The sequence below is a fragment of the Drosophila biarmipes genome, chromosome 3L (genome assembly GCF_025231255.1).
Source record: "Drosophila biarmipes strain raj3 chromosome 3L, RU_DBia_V1.1, whole genome shotgun sequence".
NCBI lineage: Eukaryota > Metazoa > Arthropoda > Insecta > Diptera > Drosophilidae > Drosophila > Drosophila biarmipes.
The window spans coordinates 5,874,298-5,891,463 of NC_066613.1; the positions used below are offsets into that span (position 1 = coordinate 5,874,298).

A 17,166-nucleotide genomic window follows, 5' to 3' on the forward strand; every position below is an offset into this window, starting at 1 on the left:
TTTAAAGAAACGTATCTTAAGTTCCAATAGCCAATCTAAGACAACAAGCAAAGTGAAGTGCTAGGGCTTCTGATTAGTCTATTCATATGTCGTAATATCCATGTTATAGATACGACAAAGCTAAACATCCAAAAATTCCCGTAAACGTCTTAGGCGACCCTCATCTTTTAACTCCCCACATTCATCAAATAAAAAGTGCTCGGTGTTATTGAAATTCAAACAGTTGGCAGTCGAGGCTCCACTCACTCGAATCGGAAGTATCTCTCAAAAAGCAAAACCAACCCAAACAAAAGGGCAGTGTGTAACTTCCAGAGGGACATCGCTTCACAAAAACTTCCGGACTATGACGAAACGGTAATCCAAATCCAGCCCAGCCCCAAGCAGTATTTAAATTCGGCAATTAAGCAACGAGATGGATAATGTGAAATTAACATATTGCCCGATCCAGAAGCTAAACGATTTATTGCCAAGTGCTTACACACGCAGTTTCGATGACAAATTCGTTGGTATTTCGAGCTGGCGGCGGCGCTAACCAGAAAATAAAGCAGGCGGAGCAAACCCGAGAGTTCATATAAATTAAAAGTCGCGGGCGCGATTTAAAACGCCTCAAACGCTGCGGCATTGTGTTGGTGTCTGGGCTTCTGCGCGGTCAAACATATATTCGTACAATAGCCCCACGGCACAATACACACGGAATAATAGAAATAAAAAGTGCTACGGTGACGAAAGCGTTTAGCGATAATGGAACGATAAAAGAGCCGGACACTCATGCCTTTTCGACTTTTTGACTTTTGCAACGACATATTCCCCGCAGTCGGGCCAAAGATAGTGCACGAAGACAGTCGCGTGTGACCCCGAAGAAGTCGAAAATCTGAATATTAAACAGCGCCTATCAGCATCGTATTTAGCCCTCGGTAAACAGAAGATATTTGAGGCCCTACACTGGGAGAAACCCGTGCAACCAGCAGGTCCGAGTGGAGCGAAAACCCGTTCATCGCGTCCGTGAGTTAGCTAGTTTCGGGCTAATTAAAAGCACACAAGAGCAAGGCGAGACAAAGCGAAGAGCGATCTGGTGGGACTGTTGACTCCCAAAAACCGAGGCGAGACCGCGGAAACAGGCCCAAGCGGAGTCGGAGAATCCGATCCCCTGACAGATTGCACGGCTATAAAGCCCGGCCACCAAAATGCCGCGTTCGCATTTCACTCGGAGGCATTGTCTAGCGATGACGGGCGGATTGATTGCATCGGCGGTTCTAATCTGGTGCGTCGCCCACTCGGCGGTCGAGTCGGCGGCCAAGCTCTACGATCCCGGCGCTGATAAGTCCACGCTCGAGCTGCTGCATGTGGTAAGTAGGTGGGCAATCGCAGGCGGACCGATCATCAGTTCGGTACTTGCGTCCGGAACACAAAACAGCTGAGCGGCTGAGGTACACTCCCCGCAAAACAACTTTGTAGTGCGAAATAAGGATGAAGTGAAAGTCGCGTCTAGATCGGGTATTAAATATTCCTGCGAGTCACAAGCGGACATAACCCCCTTACAATTTGAGCAACGATAAGGGAACTTAATCGCGGTGTTATTTTTTAAGCCCCTTATTGTGAGTCCTAAAAAACGCCTCACAAATTAACACTGCATAATCCGGAATAAGCAATCATCTGTGCCATTAAAATTCAGCTGATAACAGCGTTATTGCATTATTTTTTGAGCTTTGTTTACCGCATCGACAAGCCCTGGCATTGACATTTACGTAGGCAGTAAAACAAACATTCTGTTGATAAAGCATTTGTTTATAAACGTATCAAGCGAAAGTGCAAACGCTGGCTCATTTTTTGTTGTGGAGTGTAAGCCCATAATTATGATTGTACTACAGTTTAGCAGACTGTCAGCTCCGGGGGCAGATAAGACTCAGTCCGGTCGCTTAATCGTAACCATCATTCCGGAAAGCGAACTCGTTCGATAAAGGCGTGTCAGTATAGCTGGCGGAGTTTCCAGCCGACTAGTCTCAGGTTTGCATTTCCTTTTATTGTATCAGCTGTTTGCGCCATTTGGCCGACTCAGTTCAATCAAATAATACGTACTCACGAGTATAATTGCTGTGAATTACACTTTGCGAAAACTCTCGGGTGCAGCCAGGCGGCAAGTTCAACGGAAAATGTTTCTCAAGCTCCTAATAATTTATTATATAATTTCTGCCAAAAGCGAGTTGGCTACAAGAATTTCTGACCTTGGGAAATAAGTAAGGTGGTGAAGGAAAACTGGGCGAAATCAAAGCACAGAGCTCCATAACAATTATTTTATTTTATCGCTATTTTTTTCTGTGTGATGCGCAATTATATCAGCCAATTATTCCAAACCTTGAAGTAGATTTGTCGAAGGGGATATATAATTTGATATCGTTAAAGGGCGAAAAAAGTTAGTACTAAAAAAAATTTATACATTATATATAATTATATATTATATAATATTTTTCCCCCTAACGTTTGTTGCTTCATTAAAGGTCTTGTTCAAATTAGCTAATGCATCAACAGATTTTTTTTTAAATAAGCGACACACAAACGAGCCTAATTTATAAATTCTTCCGAAATAACTCTTACTTTGATTAACTCGATTATATACTTCGCTCACTCATACGTCTTCCAAAGACCCACAGACAAAATTAATTACAAATCAGATACGAAAGCAAAACAAAAACCGGCTTCCCAAATTACACTCTTCCCAAAAACCTGTCTGCAAACGTATAATAAAATTAGAAATAAAGCTGCGATGCACTTTTGCTTTGTGCTTTATCCCTGGTCATTATGGATGTTATGTATCTACTAGGACCATAATCTGGTTCCAGACTCCAGGTCTGACCTTCATGTAAGATGCCGTCTTATCAGCACGGGAGAACGCTTCCGCTAAATCTGGGGTCGCACGAGCGGTAGTATTGCGAGGCAGTCGCGTGCTGGATTTCCCTGGGCCGCCGGCTAATTAAAGTGTTTCTGCCTCTCGATCGCCTGGCACATATAGCTGGGCATTTGCATACACTGCGGAGGGCATGTGGCGAATCCGCTTGACTAATACAAATTGTAATTGCAAAACTTCAGGTGTTCCGACATGGACCACGAACGCCGGCGGATACGTATCCAAGGGATCCCTATGTAAACGAGACCTACTACCCCTTTGGCTGGGGACAAATAACGAATGTGAGTGGAGAAAAAGTTGTGCGGCGCAAACTTTTGCCTTGTCATCCCCGAGTCCCAACCCCCGGCAAAGCATTTAAATAAATTGAAATGCAAATGTTTTGCTGGCGGAGCTGGGGCTCGGGCAGGCTGCATTAACATATACACATGCATATGTTTATGCAATTGCAAAAATGCAAGGCATTTATTATTTTATAACACTTCTCTCCATCTCTGTCGCGGACTACTACTCCTGCTGCTCCTCGGATCCCTGCTGTTGTCTCACGTGCCATCCGCTCATGCCATGCAATAAATCAACGCTCCAGAATGGCAAACGCGAGCTGTTCAACATTGGTACTTGGCTGCGTAAGCGTTATGGCAAATTTCTGGCGCCCAACTACAGTCCTGATGTGAGTAAGCAGTCACTAACGAACCGACAAGGCACAGCCCTTGCACCCCTACACAGAGAGAAAAAGCGTAAAACTGTCCTCAATTCAGACGTTTTGAGTTTAATAAGTTGATCTCTAGTCGTTTTTTGCAACTATAAGTTATGGACATTGAAAAATTAATTTGCAGAAAAGAGAAAGTCTTTTATTGGCTTCACCTTACTTCGCTTTGATAGAATTAGAAGTATTTTTGATTTATTGCTGAAACGGATTTTTTAAATACAGATAGATTTCTTTCTAATTTAAATTAAAGAAGGGCTATTAAAATTTGTTGGATCCATCAAAATCTTTAAAAACCAATCCGTCAAGATGAGTTTAATTAGTTAAAAATATAGCTAGTTTATTTGAGCTTTTTACAGAAAATACAATTCAACCTCTCTCTGTAATTAAAACTTGTCTGAAGATATTGGTACCTATCTGATTTCCAAAATGAAAGTTAAATTGCAAACTAAAGTTCCAACCGAATTCTCTCTGTGTATCTTACCATGCTCCCATACCATCACGTGCGCGGGGTGGTTGCCTGATAGTGCGGACGTTTACAAATTGCAAAGCTCAAGCGCGCTTGGCTCATCACTCAATTCCTTTTCCCCTTTCTCTGTCTCTTTTTTTCTCTGCGTTTGTTGCGGCCCCGCGCTTTCTCCTGCTCCGCTTTCTCCGTCTCCGCTTTCTTTCCTTCCCCTCGACAGTCGGTCCACGCTCAGGCGACGGGTGTTCCGCGGACCCACATGACCATGCAGACCGTTCTGGCCGCCTTCTTCCCGCCGAAGGGCACCGACATGGAGTGGAATGGCCGGTTTAATTGGCAACCAATACCTGTCTTCTCCCAGGAACTCAATGAGGATACGGTGCGTATACTTGATGGCCGAAGTGATTAATCGAAAATTCCGCCTCCACGGGGGTGAAGCTCGATTAGTGATTTGACAGAGATTAAATATGCAACAGATTGTCTTTGATAACCGAATACGGTCTAATTTATTGGTTTAAAATTGTTATCTTTTTCTTATACCTTTTTTGGTTTAATTGAGATTTTTCGCCATTTTATTTAAAAAATGTGTTGTTTCTGTAAATACATTCCTACCCATAAAAAAAACATACTTAAAGATTTTTTTTAAATTTGTGCTGCTTAATAACAAAAACTTTGAATATAAACAAAATTAATAAAAATAAACTTCTTGCAGTTGCTGCTGGTGCGAAAGCCCTGCCCGAGGTATTTCGAGGCCCTGAATGAAGTCTACGAGCTGCCGGAGGTGAAAGCGGAAATCGCACCCTACCTGGAGATGTACAAGGAGCTGGAACAGCACACCGGACTGAGCTTCAAGGAGCCCGAGGACGTGCAGTCGCTTTACTTGACTCTGCTCGCAGAGCAGGAGTGGGGTCTGGAACTGCCTGAATGGACGCACTCCTACTTCCCGGAAAAGCTCCAGTTCCTGGCCGAACAGAGCTACGTCTACAACGTCTACACGCCCGAGATGCAGAAGATCAAGGGCGGTCCGTTCCTCAAGAAAATGCTCGATGAAATGCAGCAGAAGAAGAACGGAACCCTGAAGCCCAGTGGCAGGAAGCTCTTCATCTACGCGGGTCATGACTCGACGGTGGTGAACGTTCTCGCTGCCCTGAAGGTGTGGGAACGCCAGATGCCTCGCTACTCCTCGATGGTCTTGTTTGAGCTGCACAAAAACAAGGAAACCGGCGACTACTGGGTCGAGATCTACTTCCGCAACGATCCCAAAGGCCAGGCTCAAAAGCTCACGCTCCCGGGCTGTGAGTTCCAATGTCCCCTGGACAGGCTACTGGACTTCGCCAAGGACGTTCTTCCCACGGAGGCGGACGACAAGCGGTGCGAGTCCCGAAACCAAGCCTTCACGGAACCACCGCTCCGGGGGCCATAAGAACCGGAATTTGGTGGACATAGAAGAATCACAAAGGTGCTACACATCTCAGGGAGTCGGGCTGTCAACAGTCCACGATAAAGCTGTAGTTTTCTAGTTAAGTCAGTCGTTTAGCTTAGACCGAATAAATATAAGTTTACGCGTTGTTTGTCAGTTAATAACTTATTGAAAGATTTGTTTACTTTTTTTGATCCGGTTGTGATTGTGCTAAAGTTTTTCTAAGCAAAGAGTCGTCTTAAATTACAAGTCAACGGAAAAAATATACCGAATTTTAATGGGTGTTGGTGTGGAAATCGAATTGGGAAACCAATTAAGTTGGGAGCTGGTAAATAATTGTGGATATAAAACAACTGGACCAAGCAGTATACAAAAATGTGTGTAACAGGTAGAAAGAAGCTCGGAAAGGCTGCTATATAGAATATATATTCTTCACTAGTATTTTACAGTTGAGGGATTCACTATAATGTTCTCTCTTACCTTTTTAAACATATATTGAACTAATTAACCAACATTGAAGAATGGTGCGAAAATCGCTAAGCTTTTGAAATCACTTATGATGTGCTTTTAGGTAACCAACATGATGCTGCTAAGAGAATAGTCGTCTTTCTAATTAAATTCATTGTGCTGAGCCCAAAGTAAAGTGTTGCATACTTTTAGACACTAAAATGAGCATTAGAAGTGTTTCTACGACCCTAGTGATTTGTGTAACACCCCCGATTATCTGCGTAGAACGAACTTTGCAGGTGGTGGAATTCTTTCAACATTCCCGACCCGAAGTGATAGGCTCTGACCGGAGCTGCCTGTGGGCCGTTCGTCGTTCGAAGTTCAGAGTCGGATATTGTCAGCCGGCGTCTTTTGCGCCCCATGTGGCAGCCAAGTTGGCTCATTTCCGCTCTGTGGCGACAGTCGACTGCCGTCACTGCCATTGCCCAATAGGCCGCTTCCGCCTGGCCTTTGCCAGCGGCAAACGCAAACAACTTCCGCACTTGTTTAGCCAGTTGGATGCGCCACTCCATCTTCGGCTCCACTTCTGCACCGTCCTGCTGGCCCTGCTGCCACATCCACATTTGCCGGTTGCCCCGCTCATTTTTGCCGAGAGGTGACATTTTTCGCATTGCGGTTTACCATAAACTATTTCATTGGGGAGTTGTTTTCCACCTCGCCCATTTCTTTCCGCCCCAACCATCTGCTCACTCGCCTGCTCGCCATTGTTTACTCGTGTGCGTTGCCATCTCTCTTCCAGTTTTCCCGCTTTCCTCCGCGTCTGTGTGCGTCAGTTTTTCCTGCTCCGTGTGTGCTGGTGTGTGCATATCTGTAAACTTTATTTGTCAACGGGACGCATATGTTGTATGTTTGCCAAAAAATAAACGAATCCCCTAGCAGCAAGTCGGGCATTCCCCAATTGCATTCGGCTCGTGTGTTTGTTGCTGCTTTTAATTTTATCTTAATTTGATTTTCCGGCGGCGGGGGAAGTAGTGTGTGTGGGTGGGCGTCTGACAAATCCATGAGTGCATGTGCTCAGCTTGTTCTGCTCCGATGATTAATGGTGGACAGGGAGAAAGGCTGCCGCCGGAAGCAAGTACACGCCACGTGGGCACCGACTTTGACGGGTGCCCGCGATAAGAAAGATGTCCAGCAGCCTCCTTTGACGCTGGTTTCATAAGTTTTATCTCGGAAGTTGTCGCCATTTTCCTACCATTGATGCACTTGGGTTCTCGTACATGATCACGGACTTCGAAATTCAAATAGACATCTTCAAGACACTTTGAGCGATGAAATGCTGGGGCATAAATGATCTGACACCGCTGCTAATATCATATTACGGAATTGTGGGTTGAACAATCGGTTTCTTTTTATTTATCCGTTTCTTTTAGGGTAGAATGGCATATTTTATTCAGCTAAGCTATCAAAATCTTTTATATCCAATAGTTATGCGATCAAAGACTATTTCTCCTTTGTGAAAAAACTACAATTTTGGGTACCAATGATACTTTGCTGTATATTTCCCAGCTGAAGAGTCTCTCCGCAGCAGTGGTTAGGACCTAGTTTAGGGCAAGATCTCTCGGAAGATGTCGCCATTAGAACTTAGGTTCTCGTACATGATCACTTTCATAGATGAGGAATTCACCTAGACTTAAAAATTCAAATCAACATCTTCAAGACACAATTTCTCCAGCGATGATTTTAGAATAGTCGCAATTAGGAGTTTCAAAAAATTAATTTTTGCCCTTCTTCGCTTATGTTTTTATGGCTTGTTAACCTGTTAATCGTAGAGTAAGAGGGTATACTAGATTCGTCAGAAAGTACGTAACAGGTAAAAGAAAACGTTTCCGACCTCATAAGGTATATTTATTCTTGATCTGGATCAATAGCCGAGTAGATCTAGCCGAGTAGATCTAGCCATGTCTGTCTATCCGTCCGTGCGTATGAACGCTGAGATCTCGGAAACAATAAGAACTAGAACAGGCATACTTGGCATGCAGATTCCTGGGCTTGCTGCTAATGTTTGTTTCAGTGGGGTGCCACCACCACTCTAACGCCCACAATCCGCGAAAATCTGTAGCGCCTACAGGGTTTATGATAAACCAAAATTTTAACTGAAATGTATTTGTCTCAGCAATACCTATCGAATCACTAAATGAAATGTGCCACGCCCACTCTAACGCCCACAAACGGTTTAACCGCTTAAATCTGTCTGCCGCCTACATAACATCTACTGAAATAGCTGGTAGGTGGCGTCCTAAAATATCGCTTTTCTGCTTATATATCTTCATTGTCCATTTTCTCCCTTAAGCTGGGTAACGGGCATCTGATAGTCGAGGCACTGGACTATAGCGTTCTTCCTTGTTGATTTTGTATTGCTGCTGCCTGATGTACTCTTGTGCTTACTGTCATCCGAAGTAATCTTTATCAGTCTTTCACCACGCAATTGTTTTGAAAACTCCCCGTTCTACTATGAACCAGAATCAGAAAACTTCGATTTGGATTCAAATCGAATGAGTATCCACTATGATGTTCGACAAATTTAAGAAGGACCATTAAAGGTCCCTCAGTTGCTAAAATGTTAAAGAATTAAGCATATTAACAACTTGGAGAATACCCTGATTATTAATGCTTGGACTTAAACTAAGATTCCTTAGCCTCAGCGCAAGTTTATTATCCAAATGAGATACGCCCAATCTAACGCCCACAAATCTTAACAGTTTGTGCAACATACGTACAAAGGTATTGCCTTTTCGTCACTCAAAAATTGCATTACTTTTTAGTTCTTCTAAAATTTTATTTTTTTACTTAGTTCTGCATAAGAAGCAAGCATTAATGACAAAACGTAATAATTATAGTTTGGGAAATAAAAAGAATACTAAGAATGATCAGTTTAAAGAATTTTTTTTAATAATGCTTTCAATCAATGTAAGCTTCCCTCCTAAGGGTGAATGACACCAAATTCATTAAATAAAAAGTGAGAAAATCGAATTACAAATCTTTTTAAAAGTGTGTTTTATTTATTTTCCTTTAGGCTTCTTGAGTGGACGGAACATTCTCCTCAGCTGCGTCCAAACTTGGCAGCTTTCCATCTTCATCCCCGAACATAAGCCTTTCAAAGAGCTCCATCTGCGTTTGCAAAATTGCGCCCATAGTCATGGTTCGCTCGATACGCTCCCTGTATCTCAGTTGAAGCAATTCCTCATCTCTCTGCTTTTCGGGGATAATTTTTGGGTGATGTTGACTTATATTCATTATTTCGGCCATTCGATCTTGGTGCTTAACTTTTCGATCAATATTTTCTGCCACTGTTCGGTTTTCCCGGTAATACCTCTTTTTTAAGTGGGCCACTTTCAGAATGAAATTAATACAATCGGCATATTCAACGCGAAGAAATTGCCAAAACGATATGCGATGCAATACTTTTCTATCCCTGTCCGCCTTGGCGATTGCCATTTGATCCCTCATCATGGATATAATCAAATTGATCAGCAAGTACTTGGCCACAAGCCCCATTACGGCATATAATATAATGCCCATCAGATCTCCGCCGAAAAATAGATCTGTCGGATCCACCACGTCAGTAAATCCGAAGGCAAAACAACTGACAGTTACAACGCCCTTGGTCAAGTCCATGAAGTTGTAGATGTGACTGCCGTTGATTGTGACATTGACGAGGGCAATGGCGACAATGAATATGATGGTTACTACCGTCGTCCAAATAAGCGCTTGCCAAGCCATGGCAAAGCTTTTGGTGAACAGCTGAAAGGTGCCGGAAAACTGCATCACCTTCCACAGTCGCATGGTGACCAGAGCTATGGAAAAACCCTTCAGAATATCGGCGAAGAACGTGAGTCGCTCAGGTTTTCGAAAATCTATAAACTCCACCAGTACGCAGATTTCAATTTTTTCTAACATTGATTGAATCAAGTTATCCCGGATCCCTAAGATGACTGAAACCAAGAGAGTGAGTATAATGATCAGGGCGTCGACCTGGATCCACAGGGTCTTTAACAGACGGGGCTCGAACCAGACCTTGACAAAGAACACCTTAGCGAACTGCAGCCATACAATAACGAAGGTGAACAGCACAATCATTCCAAGACTAGACATGTGCCGCAGTTGCTCCACGAAAATCTCACTATCGATATCTATGTGCGAGTGGATGTTGCCGAAGGGAAGTTGCTCTATCCACAATCTGCACACGCTAAAGATGTTTGCATCCGCATTGTACAGAGTAAAGTCCATAAATAGGGCACTCGTATTGTAATCCAGCCATTTCTTCTCCTTCAAGTATTGAAGAATCATCTGGCTTTTCCTCCGGGTGTCGGAGAGAAGTGTTTGGTATCCCTCCGCTTCCGGATAGGTAATATAATGACCATGGTAGGTGTCGCCCATGAGCTTCTCCTGAATGCTGTAGACCCCCGACATCCAGGGCTCGTAGATCGGCCAGTACTTGTCCGTATAGGGAGCCTTTTTATATGGCAACCAACCTTCCGAAAAGTCCTTGTCGGTGAAAACCGGTTTGTTTAGGCCCACGCGTCTGTTCTCTGTTCTCAGCTGCTTTAACCTTACCACACCCAGCATCCGGGCGGGCTCCGCATGAATCCAGGGCGCCCCGTGACCTGTGTTGCTCTCATCAGTAAAGGCCATGATCAGGCACAACTCGATGAAGGTATAGACCTCCGGCAGAGTTATCATCTGCGATAGTCCCACCTCATATTTCCGGTCGAGCTCGAAGAGGTTCTCAACGGCTTCCGTGTTGAAGTAAAGCAACTGGTCGATCAACACCATGGCCATGCCGAAAATGATTAAAAATAGCATGCCGGTTAAAACAAGTTCTCCTTCCAGCAGGCGGTACCTCAGGTTGAGCTGCTCATTTCGGTGGCTCTCCGTGATCATCAGCTCACTCTTCAGCCTCCGAAGTCTCAGTCTTACCTTGTCCATTAGAGTCTCCACCTTGGCATTTTTGTCGGGCGTCACGGGGGGCTGATGATCTGGCCAGCAGGCTGCATCGATGGACATTATGGTGTACTTGATGGGCGTGTAAACCAGGATCTGTAATACCGTTACCGCCAGGAATGCCAGCAGGATCATATTGAACTTGGCGTCTTCATGATTGATGCCGGAGAATGTCCAGATGCAGAAGCCACACAGGGCTATTATTATCAGGGTCACATAGAAGATGACGTTACTGTTTTTCCGCGCCATTGCTTGCGTATTTTCACAGCTTCTGCCCAATCTCTGATTTTTCTATGTAGATTTGGAAAGTACTTATTTGACAATGTGCAACGGGGTTGCTTGTGCAGCCTTAGATTGTTAGCTTTTGGTTTTCAATCAAAGTTTATTTATTGAAAAAAAACCATTTCTATTCACCCAAGCTGCTCGAAAACCTACCCTTGTTTCATATTTATCTTTCGGAATTCAAAGCCAACGGATATCATTAAAAAAAACTAAAGTCACTACTTGTGTAGAGTTTTCAATTTATAATTCTTAAATTTTTGCCTGTTCTACTTTTACTCATATTGGCAAATATTTTATTTTTCATTGTACGAAATTTAAGGATTTCCCCATGTCCTCATTTTGCAGCTTTTTTTCTGCCCTTCCCCCGAATTCCATGAAATATTCAGCTCTCTAATCCCGCATCTGGTATTCCCAGGAGCCCTAGCTCGCTTTAATTTCACTTGCTGCTGGTAGTTAGTTAACCATGCATTTCTCTGTCCTTGTCGGGTGCAAGCCGTGTACAAATTATTGTGCTATCAGTGGCACTTCAATGGGCTCCCAGCAGTTGCCACTTAGGGCGGCCGACAAGTGCAGCAGGGCCACCACCCCGTCCTCAGAGATACGACCCCGTTCTCTTGGCATTCCAGCACTGGGTTCCGAGATCTGGGGCTGGCAATAAAATTCGTAAACCTTTTTTGACAAATGAAACGTGCAACAAACAAGACGCCCAAGCGGCTGCAGGCGGCAAAGTAAGTAAGGGGGCTGAGTCCACCACCCAGCAGGCAGGATACAGGTCCTAGGTCCTAGGAGCTGGTTCCCGGGATCCAGGACCCAGGACCGAGAATATGGGTATGGGCCGAGCTCCAGTGCCAACAAAGATTTATGCATTTTACAGGGCAGACTACGCTTTATGCGAAACTAAACGGCAAACAGTTTGAGTGAGGAAAGCTTTCACTCTCATCACAGAGAAAGAAAACGTGAGAAACTGCCTGCCCCCGTAATTTGGAAGTTTGCAAGCAGCAGAAACAACGTTTATAATGTAATTATTAATTTATTTGTTAGAAAAATCTGTTTCAAAAATAAACCTTTACTGACGAAAGAATTCTGATAGATCGACCTTATAATGGAAACAGAAAAAGTGACCAAATAAATAATAAAGGGCCAGGGAAAAGTTCTTCAAGTGATGTTTCTTCCATGTTAAGTTTGAACCACATATCCACAAATCAAATTTCTTCCTGTGCACCGTCTCTTTAGTCCCTGGGGAAGCGGAAATGAAGCATCACATGCCCGTGCTCTTCTTGGATCCGGGGTTTCAGGGGAGGAAGTCCATTGTGCCTCTTAATAGACTGAACTACACGGCATCCGACTCCGAGCGCCGGCATCCTGGCACTTTGTTTGCCGGCAAACATTTGTGCAGCTTATTAATATGCATTGCACCCCTCCTTGTCGGGATTAGCCGGAGGAGGTGGGTCCACCCACGACCTGGTGGCCACCTGAGTTTCGCAGTCCTCGCCAATCGGAGCATTTTATCTCCTAGGCAAAGCGCAAAAGTTTTAGCTGTTCTCGGTCCGTATCGAAAAGTCGTTAGTAAGCTGACCGCAGAAAGATGTGAGGCAAAAGTGCAGCGGCTCAGAGGAAACTTCGAGCCCAACTGGCCGCTCCTATTTCTTGGGTCTCAGTGGCAATCGGAGCAAAAAATGGCCAACTTCCCCCTAAGACTTGCACTTAGCCCGCACAAAAGTTTGGTCGCCATTCCAAACTTTACTGACTGAGCCGGAGATGAAACTGAAGCTAAGGCTGAAACTGAAGCTTCACTGTGCTGTTAGTCGATTTGTGGACCCGGTCATACATATGTCTCATAAGGGGTGCCCTTAATAGGGTTAATAATTTAAATCTATAGCGTCTTTCTAAGTTTCGCCTATACTCTGCACTAGGGTTATAAATTGAATGCTAAAAAACTGTTGCTTATATAAAAAAAAGGAAGTTAACTTCGGCAAGCCGAAGTGTATATCCTTGCAGTTATAAGAAATAATCAACGTTAGTAACACCGTCTGAGATTTTTAAGGATTGTTGGTAGCCCTAGTAACACTAAAACGAAAATTTGGTATTATTTCTGTGACCATTTCCTCGACAACTATATGTTAGAGTCGTCTGATTTTTATTAAATTTAATTCGAAATTGTTTGTCGAAATTATATTCCCAATATTACAAGATAATTTGTCAAATAACGACAAAGCTATAATTTGTGTCATATTATTTTCCCACCCATTTTCCTATCTTTCCTATGACAGCTAGATGATATAGTCGTCTGATTTTAATAAAATTTAATTTTAAATTCAGAACTAATTGAAAATGTTTATTCCAAGCGTAGGAGGTTATTTGTTAAAAAAACACCAAATATCTAACGTTTTCATATTATTTCCCATTAATTTTTCGTTTGTTCGTATGGCAGCTACATGATATGAAATTCAGAACTAATGAAAACATTTTATTTACAAGCGTGTGAGGCTATATGTTAAAAAACACCAGAGATATAATTTTTTAAAATGTTTTTTCCGATAATTCCTATGCAGCTATAAGATATAGTAGTCTGATCCGGCTGGTTCCGACTTATATACTACCTGCAATATAAAGAAGACTTTTGGAAAAGTTTCAGCCCGATAGCTTTAATACTGAGAGATTAGTTTGCGTAAAAACAGAAGGACATGGTTTGATCGACTCGCCTAGTGATGCAGATCAAGAATATATATATAGTTTATAGAGTCGGAAACATCTCCTTCACTGCGTTGCAAACTTCTGACTGAAATCATTACACTCTCTGCAAGGGTAAAAAATAGAAATAAGGCTAAATCAGCAAAAGTAACCCCGTTGTGCATTGTCAAATTGGTTATTTCCGAAATCGATCAAGAGAAATTAGACTTTAAAGTTTAACCGCTAAGTAGAAGCAAGCAATGGCGAAAAAGGACAGTAACATAATTTTCTATATGACCCTGGTTATAATATCCGTATGTGGCTTTTGCATTTGGAATTTCTCTCGCTTTAATCACGAGGATGCAAAATTTAATATGATCCTGGTGGCGTTTTTGGTAGTGACGTTACTACAGATCCTGGTTTTCACTCCCATTAAGTTTACGATAATGTCTATCGATGCCGCTTGCTGGCCAGCTCAGCAAGCCCCTGTGACGCCCGACGAAAATGCCAGGGTGGAGACCTTCATGGACAAGGTAAGACTAAGACTTCGGTCGTTGAAGAGTGAGCTGATGATCACGGAGAGCCACCGAAATGAGAAACTGAACTTGAGGTACCGGCTGATAAAGGAAGAACTCTGGTTAACAGGCAAGCTATTCCTATTGTATTTCATCATGTCTTTAGTGTTGTTCGACCAGTTGGATTACTACAATAACAAATTCACGACGGCTCTTTTCGTAAAGGACTATAAATATACGCTCGGAATGTCGACTTTGGCAACTCTGCCGGATACATATACTTTCCTTGAGCTTTCCCTGATAGTGGCCTTTACGGACGGAGACTCAGGTGTCGGATCGCATTGGATTCATGCCGAGCCCGTCCGAATGCTCGGCGTGGTAAGATTAAGACAGTTGAGGACAGAGGACAGCCGCGTGGGTCTGAGGGATCCCGTTTTCACCAACAAGGACTTTATGGAAGGCTGGAAACTGCCGTATGAAAGGTTTCCATACACCAACAAATACTGGCCGATCTACACGCCTTGGCTGGGGACGGTTTCCGATCTTCGGGATAGCATAATCATGGGCATCAGTCATAGTGGGCACTTTATTAAATACCCTGAAATGGCGGGATACAAAATACTGCTTTCGGATACCCGCAACAAAAGTCTGGAAATAATGTATTACTTGATGGAGAACACATGGCTGGATTACAATACGAGTGCTCTGTTTATGGACTTCACTCTGTACAATGCGGATGCTAACATTTTCAGTATATGCACACTGTGGGTGGAGCAATTTCCCTTCGGGAACATCTACGCCCATTTAGAAATCGAAAGTCAAATGTTTGTAGAGCAAATCCGGGAAATGTCGAAATTCGGAATGATTATATTGTTTTGCAGCGTTGTAGTGTGGCTGCAGTTCACCAAGGTCTTTTTCGTCAAGATCTGGTTCGAGCCCCGCCTTCTAAAGACCCTATGGATCCAGGTGGATGCCCTAATTGTGGGGCTTAGTATTACGACCGTGATAATTCTCTCGATTCGTGATAACCTGGTCCAGTCCATGATCGAACAAATTGAAATCTCTGTGATGGTCGAGTTCATCGATTTTCGAGAGCCTGCGCGACTCACGTACTTTTGTGATGTTTTAGAGGGTTTCTCCATAGCTCTAGTCACCATGCGGCTGTGGAAGGTGATGCAGTTTACCGGCACCTTTCAGCTCTTTAGCAAAACACTTTCCATGGCTTGGCAAGCACTCATTTGGACCATGGTAGTGACCATCATATTCATCGTCGCCATTGCCCTTGCCACTGTCACAATAAATGGTAACAACAGAGCCATCTTCAGGGACTTACCTAAGGGCATTGTAACCGTCACTTCTTTTGCCTTCGGGTATAATCATGTGATGACTCCGCTAGATCTTTCCTTCGGGGGAGAGTTTTTGGGAATAATATTATATGTCATAATGGGATTTGTGGTCAAGTATCTGCTGATCAATTTGATTATTTCCATGATGAGGGGACAGATGGCAAGTGCCAAACAGAGCAGGGATAGGAAAGTATTGCATCGCATATCGTTTTGGGAATTCCTTCGCGTGGAATATGCCGACTGCATAAATGTTATCCTGGAAGCGATCCATCTTAAAAAGGGCTATAGGAGCCATAACCGGACAGTAGCCGAAAACATCGAACGGAAACTGAAGCAGAAGGAGCGGATGGATGAAATCAAACGGGAACGGCAGGGAAGCGTGAGAATTATCGATCCCAAGGAAGCAGACGAGAAACTGATCCAATTGAGATACAGGGAGCGAATGGAGCGAACCATGACTATGGGCGCGATTCTGCAAACGCAAATGGATCTTATTGAGAGACTTATGTTCGGGGATGCTGATGGAAAGCTGCCAAGTTTGGACGAGGCTGAGGAGAATGCTCCCTCGACTTAAACTCATTACGGGGAAAAATGATCAGGAAAGATAATTTTAATTAAATGTTGACTAATTAAAATACATGTTCGTTAAATGTCTTCTTACTCGCACCTTGGCTAGGGTCTGATTTATAAGCGTCACTGACTTTCCTCAGAAAATAACGTGTAAGATTTTATCCAGCTTAGTTTTTAGGTCGACACAACGACAAGTCTTTTTTCAGTCTTGTCAGGTCGAATTTCCTAATGAAAAAAGCATTAAATTAGTTTGCAAAGATTTGTGGTTCACAAATTTGACATCACACAAAGAAAGTGTTCATCACAAAACAGGCAAAACTAGATCCCTGATATAACATTAAGCAACAATAACCTTAATTTCGCGAGTTTTAATTTTGTCCCAAATACCAGAGCCCTGCTAGATCAAAATCAAATATTAAAAAAAAATTGTTTATTTGATTAGTAAGTTTCAGATTTGTAGTTTGGCCCAATGTGTCGCCACCCCTATAGTTTATCAATTGTGGTACCTGAACCATTTTTAATTAAAAAATCTTTAATTTAGAAGACAATCAAAGTATTTCCCATATACCTTATAGATGACTTAAAAATTTAAGATAAAAAAGGGCTATTGCCAATAAATCAATTAGGACAAATTTTTGTATTTGTGTTATATTTTTTAAATTTTAAATTGCCAGTTTGTATCTTATGGCTAACAAAAAATTGTCAATTGCCTTAAGCATACCAAAATAAATAGAAGAATGCAAAATAACGCTATACTTGAATTATATTTTTTTTATGTTTTTATAGAAAAACAAAAATTGTAATATTTGTACTACTATTTTTAGTGGCTTAGATGCTTTTTTCC

The 17,166-nt window shown here is 42.9% G+C and overlaps 3 protein-coding genes across 4 annotated transcripts; 2 read left to right on the forward strand and 1 right to left on the reverse strand.

Moving 5' to 3' along the window:
* The first annotated feature begins 231 nt into the window (after positions 1–231).
* Positions 232–5,665, forward strand: LOC127010900 (venom acid phosphatase Acph-1). 2 transcript variants are annotated; one of them, XM_050886492.1, is made up of 5 exons: positions 232–1,346; positions 3,085–3,183; positions 3,486–3,569; positions 4,292–4,450; positions 4,784–5,665. In XM_050886492.1, the coding sequence occupies exons 1-5, from the start codon at positions 1,185–1,187 to the stop codon at positions 5,492–5,494; spliced, it is 1,215 nt and encodes a 404-aa protein (XP_050742449.1). In that variant the 5' UTR covers positions 232–1,184; the 3' UTR covers positions 5,495–5,665. The 2 variants fall into 2 exon arrangements, with proteins under 2 accessions (XP_050742449.1, XP_050742450.1); XM_050886493.1 differs by lacking the exon at positions 232–1,346 and adding an exon at positions 1,880–2,004.
* A 3,310-nt stretch (positions 5,666–8,975) lies between these two features.
* LOC108024923 (polycystin-2-like) lies at positions 8,976–11,252 on the reverse strand. Its single transcript, XM_017095120.3, has one exon. It carries the CDS (start codon positions 11,186–11,188, stop codon positions 9,008–9,010), a length of 2,181 nt encoding a protein of 726 aa, XP_016950609.2. The 5' UTR covers positions 11,189–11,252; the 3' UTR covers positions 8,976–9,007.
* A 2,818-nt stretch (positions 11,253–14,070) lies between these two features.
* On the forward strand, positions 14,071–16,389 carry LOC108024922 (polycystin-2). Its single transcript, XM_017095119.2, has one exon. It carries the CDS (start codon positions 14,152–14,154, stop codon positions 16,324–16,326), a length of 2,175 nt encoding a protein of 724 aa, XP_016950608.2. The 5' UTR covers positions 14,071–14,151; the 3' UTR covers positions 16,327–16,389.
* The last annotated feature ends 777 nt before the right edge of the window (positions 16,390–17,166 follow it).